This window comes from Ammospiza nelsoni, chromosome 3 (genome assembly GCF_027579445.1).
Source record: "Ammospiza nelsoni isolate bAmmNel1 chromosome 3, bAmmNel1.pri, whole genome shotgun sequence".
Lineage (NCBI taxonomy): Eukaryota > Metazoa > Chordata > Aves > Passeriformes > Passerellidae > Ammospiza > Ammospiza nelsoni.
Genome location: NC_080635.1, coordinates 6417827 through 6423826, shown reverse-complemented (window position 1 = coordinate 6423826; position 6000 = coordinate 6417827). Strand labels below are relative to the sequence as shown.

General features: G+C 45.0%; 1 protein-coding gene across 1 annotated transcript in view; it reads left to right on the top strand.

The window, feature by feature from the left end:
- The first annotated feature begins 2540 nt into the window (after positions 1-2540).
- The window catches only part of LOC132071313 (calpain-13-like), a 47535-nt gene continuing 44075 nt past the window's right edge, over positions 2541-6000 (top strand). The window contains exon 1 of the mRNA XM_059468858.1: positions 2541-2777. Coding sequence (XP_059324841.1) covers positions 2541-2777 — 237 coding nt within the window. The remainder of the gene's footprint in view (positions 2778-6000) is intronic.

Below are 6000 nucleotides of genomic sequence, written 5' to 3'. Positions count from 1 at the left end.
CACTGGCAGCTGCACCTGAGGCCCACCAGGCCGGGCCTAGGCCACGACATTCCCAGTGCCGGAGGGACTGATCAGAGACTGAGTGAGCTGAGCTGCAACCCGGGGATGGGGTTTTCTCAGTTTGTCATCTCTTTTGGAGCAGCAAGGGCTTTTACTGTTTAGTATTGTTTAGGTTTTGTTGTATAATAAACAGGTTTTTTCCACTTTTCTCCAAGGTGGTGTTTTCTCGTGGACCGGTTGAGGGGAGGGGCCAATTGAATCTGCCTTACTAGAGGAGCCCCTTTGGGGATTCTCTCCCAAATTTGCTCTGAACCAGGACAAATACATCTATTGGCGCCCAACGTGGGGTGAGAAAGTGGAAAAAAGCTTTATTGATTGTTTGTTGGTTGTGCTTGCTCTGTAGAGAGTTAAAGCAGTCAGTCGCTATGCTGCTTGAATTCGTAATGTCTCTTGGGGTGGAGGCCTTCATGTGGTTCTGGTCTCTAGACCTTTTTGAGGTTTTAATACCTTTCTGGTCACTAGGATTATTGTCCATAACATGTAATTTTTATGGTAAAGGGGCACAGATTGGAATAGCTGTTGTGCTGGCCTTGGTTATAATGATTTATAGGGCGTTTACAAAGATACTGGCGTCTGTTTACGATATTTATGGTTTATGGTTTCTTCCTCCTACCCTGCATCCCAGTTCCAGTAGTGTTTTGGGAATTTATTAGTAATTGCACCCAGTTTGTTAGAGGAGGAGCTGGGAATAAGGCTTTCCAGCCTTTCCTTTCCTTCTTCTGCTTTGAATCTGTTATGTCACTTTTTGAGAATGTTCAGTTTCCCCTGAATGTTAAAGAGACCATCTTTCTGGTATTTAATCTGGTAAACTTCCTCTATATGGTCTGCAGCTTCTCTAGAATGAGGGCTGAGATATCCAGAGGAGCTGGTGAGACCCCTGACCCAGAAGCAGACGCAGGCGTGAAAAATCCTGAGTGGTGTGGAGAATGGGAAAATATAGGCCAAACCCTGAAGGAATTTTCTGATCCTGTAGACTGGGATTTTCCACGGGAACAAATTCAGAACCCAGCTGAGGTGGGGAAATATCTAAAAGAGAAGTGCCATGACGATTCTAAAGAGAAAAGACTAATTGCAATAAGCTGCACCCTGGCCTATGCTTATCGCACTGTGTTAGAGAGTGTAGGGCAGCAGACAGAGGCAGGGGGGCAGGGAGATAAAGCAGCAGCTACCACAGTCACCCTAGGCTCGAAGCCAGCAGCCAAACCAGACAGTGAGCCTAAGCCACTGGCAGTTGCTGCAGGAAAAAAGCACACGAGCAAAACCAATCGGCCAGTGACCGACAATGATGATCCAGGAGAAGAACCCTCAACACCAACTGATACAAAAGCCAAAGTTAACGCAACTGACACAGCATCAGAAGCCAAAATTGAGTCTTATTCCCTGAAGGACCTTCATGGCTTACAGAAGGATTACACCCGATGACCTGATGAATCCATAATTAGTTGGTTAGTCCGTCTCTGGGATGCTGCAGGCGAGGCTACAATTCTGGATGGCACTGAAGCCAGGCATTTGGGATCCTTGTCACAGGATCCTGTCATTGACCAAGGAATGATGAGGGGGGCTAACCCTCACAGCCTCTGGGCACGGATCTTGGCCAGTGTAGCACAAAGATACCTGTGTGTAGATGATCTTTATATGCAGCAAACACAGTGGAAGACCATAGAGCAAGGGATCCAACGCCTAAGAGAAATGGCACTGGCAGAGATTATCTTCTCAGATGATGTGACAATAGGAACCCAGGACAGGAACAAAAGTAGATCTTTGCTGGCAGGACTCCTGCTGTGCTTTTTGATGCCTATAAAGGGACAAAGCCCTCAACAGGGAGATTTTGGCTCCTGCATTCATCCCTAGCTGTGCCAGCAGGTGTATTAGCAGGTCTGTTCAGTACAGGGTTTCACTGCATGTGAAATGTTCAATATGTAATGTTCAATTTCCTAATTAAAATGCCCCTCTCTGTTAAATGCATTAACAGAGAGGGGCTCCACCGTGCTTCAGAGTGGAATACCTGGAGATGCCATGCAGGGACTGCCCATTTTAAACAGCAGTTTGTGCTCTGGGCACAGCTGTGATACCTGACCCAAAGATTCCTGGGTACCTGTGGGCATCATCCCTGCTCTCACTCCCACTCCCCTGGTGTGCAGCTCCTGTTCCATCCCTTGTGCTGCCTTATATTGCAGCTGTACCTCAGTGCTCACACAGCAGCTCACTAACAGCTTTGCTCTCTGTCCTCGGGGAAGACTCCAAATTGAATTTGTAGCACTGACAGCCCTGGTTTAAGATAAACCAGACAGGATTTGACGACTGCTCCTTGCCCATGCATTTCCAGCTAATAAGGATTTTGTCACTGTGGCTGCCCTCAGCTTTGCAAGCTGCAGCTCCTGATGGGAGGGAGAAGGGTTATCCCACACACTCCTGATACACCACTTTGGACTGGGAAACTAATGGCAGTCCCTGTCTTCCCCCCACAGGAAAAGGGCAGGATGCTGGCCCCCAGCTCTGCTCCAATGTCAGACCAGGGCTGGCAAACCTCAGGAGCCACAGGAAGCCCCCAGAACCTGAGGAAATTCAAGAGCCAGGACTTCAGAGAGCTGAGAGCCTCGTGCCTGAGCCAAGGGCTGCTCTTTGAGGATTCCACCTTCCCTGCCCACGTCAGCTCCATCGGTCCCAGCCTGCTCCCACAGGAGAAGCTCTGGCGGATCCAATGGAAGAGGCCCACGGTGAGTTCCAGAGTTGGGGAGCTTGGGGGCACTGGTGGCCAGGGGCTACAGGCCTGCACGCTGGGGTGAACAATTTTAAAATTTTAAAAGTTTAATAGTAATGAAATGGCTATAAAAATAGTAATACAAATTAGAGCGATAAGAATTTGGACAGTCAGAGTTAGGACAATAAAAAAGGAAAGAATTACAAACATTTGGATGCTTTCCTCTTGAAAGCATGGGTCACTAACAAAGGATTAACCCTTAAAAGCAATAGCCCGTTGCATATTCAAATATCTCATACATGATTCAAAAGTTCTTTTCAAACAAAGGGTGTTTTCTGGTTATTGTCAACTTCCCCCCCTCATCTCGTAAATCAGTCATCTCAGTCCCCACCAAGTTTGGCTCTTCCTGATAAGGAGGCAATAATTCTTCTCTTGAAAATTTGTTGTCTTGTTGCTGTTTTCTCTGAGTAAAGAATTTCTTGAGCTAGTTAGAAAAAGTATCTTACATAGCATAGTTTCTATTTTAATATTATGTTATGGTCCAAAACTATATTTAACACCCTACTGAACAGGATTATAACTTTCTAACATAACACATATAATATTCATTTCAATATTTGTGAAAAGCCAATCATATAATATGCATTTTTCACACTGGGGTGGGAGATCTATGTTGAGCAGGAAAGTAAACCTCAAGGGGAGCACTGGAAGCAGAGTTGTAAGGATGGATCCTTGCTGTGGGATGTGTGGAGGGAAGATATCTGTGAGAAACGATTGCTCACTTTTAAAAATTTTAAAAAATTCTTAAACGTTAGCAAAGTTACAACAAAATAGATAAATAAGGAAAAATTACAGCTCTGGGAGCACCTGTGACTATCAGCCACGTGCTTGTCTACAAAATGGATGCTTTGCTTTTTATATCTTTAGCCCTTCCCAAATTTTTGTCAGTCATTTCCTTCTCTGCTGTCCATTGGTGGAGATTACTTTCTTATATCTTGGTTGGTGGTCAGATTTTGGTAATAAACTGGTATTGTGATATAGGTGAGTAATGTAATAGTTGGCTCTCACAGTTGGACATAAAAAATTGCTTTCTTTAAGCCCCCTACTGAGGCTATTAAAAGGGGGAAGAGAAAGAGCACTATGGAGAGATAAATCACAATAGCATCACTATGCATTTTAACATCCACATAATATCTATCTTAACTGTGGGAGCCAACTATTACATTACTCACCTATAACACAACATCTGCAGCATTAATGATTCCATTAGGTTCATTCTTGTAGGAAATTTGCTTTCACCTCTGAGTCTGACCAGAGCTACTGTTCCTACCTTGATCTGCTTCTAGAGGACTTTGTGCAAGCCTGAAAAGTTGTTAAATTCTGTTGAAGATCTCTGATTCCTGTAATCCAGGCGACTGACTCAGCAATACCTATTTTAAAGTAATTGGGGCAAGGCAGGAGATGAAGTTTGTGTGCTGATTCCCAGTTGCCATTTAAAAGGCAGTTATCATCTGGCATATGGAAGTTTAGAATGGGAGGTAGGAATCACATGCTCAGCTCTTTTATCCCAGGACCTAATTTAGGAAATCTTCCCATGGTCCAACTGCTCTGTAGAGCACTGACTGCTGTGTGCCATTTGCTGCTGGTGCAGCTCCTGGATGAGCCATGTGCTGCCCCTTTTCTGGGTTTTGCTGAGCACTCTGCAAGTGCCTGGGGCTTTTGGCTTCCCTGGGCTGGGACAATGCCTCAGGGTATAGGGACAGTGGCTGTGAGACTGTAAAGAGACAGCATGGAACAACAGGAAAATATTTATTTGGATGGCAGATGGGTTAGGGCAGCAAGGGTGTGCTGGAGCTTGGCAGCGTGGTGGCCTTGGCACAGCAGCAGCAGAGGATGCAGCCAGCATGGATGTTGAAACTCATGGATCCCAGAAGGGAAGCAGAGCAGCCAGGACAGCCTGCAGAGCTGCTAAATGTGGGTGCCCACGTGGAAAGGCAGGAAACACAGCACATGGTAGCACATGGTAGGTGTGGAGGTGCTGGGTGCCGATATTTGGGTGTCTTCTGTGCAGGTGCCATGAAGAGATCATTGTCTTCTGCAGAAGCTGCTCCCACCACAGGCTGAATGTCTGAGCTTCTCCTTAGGCAGTTTTCCTTCAAAGTCTGTGTCTAGTGAGAGTGCAGCTGGTGCTGTGCTTTTTACACCAGCACTCTGCCCATGGGTTCACAGCAGGTGGGAAAGTTGGTTGTATTAGGAAAGTAACTAAAAATGCAAAGGAGAAGAGTTAGTTGCCTGTTTCCAGTCTGAGAGAGAGAAAAAATAGGATAACTAAGCATTAGACTCAGAAAAGACAAACACAGATATTAGAAAGGACTCTCCTGGGGCATTTTAAAGATGAATAAACTGGAATAAAATGTTATGATACAGTTCTCTTAAGTCTAACACCCCAGTTCTTTTACAGCAGAGAAGTGTAGGACTACAAAAGCATAAAAAGTGACTTAAAAACCCAAATACCACTGATTTTGAGGCACTGTGCTGTGGGATGAACATCTATCCCACTCTAATATCCTGAGAGTTATTTCAAGTGCAAAGGGACTGACGTTCCTTGCCAAAAGCAGAATCTGCTGCTGCTGGTGCTTGAAGTTTGTCAGGTGAGGCAGGTATTGGAGAATTCCCTTCTATTTTGCTGAATCCATGAATACTAAGGTTCTGAATAAAAGTTTTTGTGCAATTGGTTTCAAAAATTTACATATGTCCTCTCCATCCCAGCACTTCCTTTCTGAAGAATTTTTTTACAGCAGCCAACAATTTTCCAGAGTGGGTTTTTTTTTTTTTTTCCAGGAAGGAGCAGGATCAAAATCCTTGGCTTTGCCAGAGCTCTCCTTCAAAAAATTAAACCATATGCCCATGGTCCAGGGTTCATGATGTGAACATTGAAAAAAGGGACACAAAAACATTGTGTCCCTTTTGTTCTTTTTTAGAGGCTAAAGCAGCATCACCAGCTGCCTTTCTATGGCAAGGGACAAAAGTTGAGACTGCTGGCTCAACTGGGTCATCTGGAACAGAAACTCAGGGTTCCAGTGCTGAAGAAGACCCCAATTTTTTCCCCCTCAAAATTTTTGGCCAAAATTTTCACCTGCAGATGTCTCCCAACCATGCAGGCTTCACCTTGCCAGACAAGATGCAAGATAAAGGGGCTGAGGAGAGCAACCAGAAATTCTCAAATGTCACCACAACAG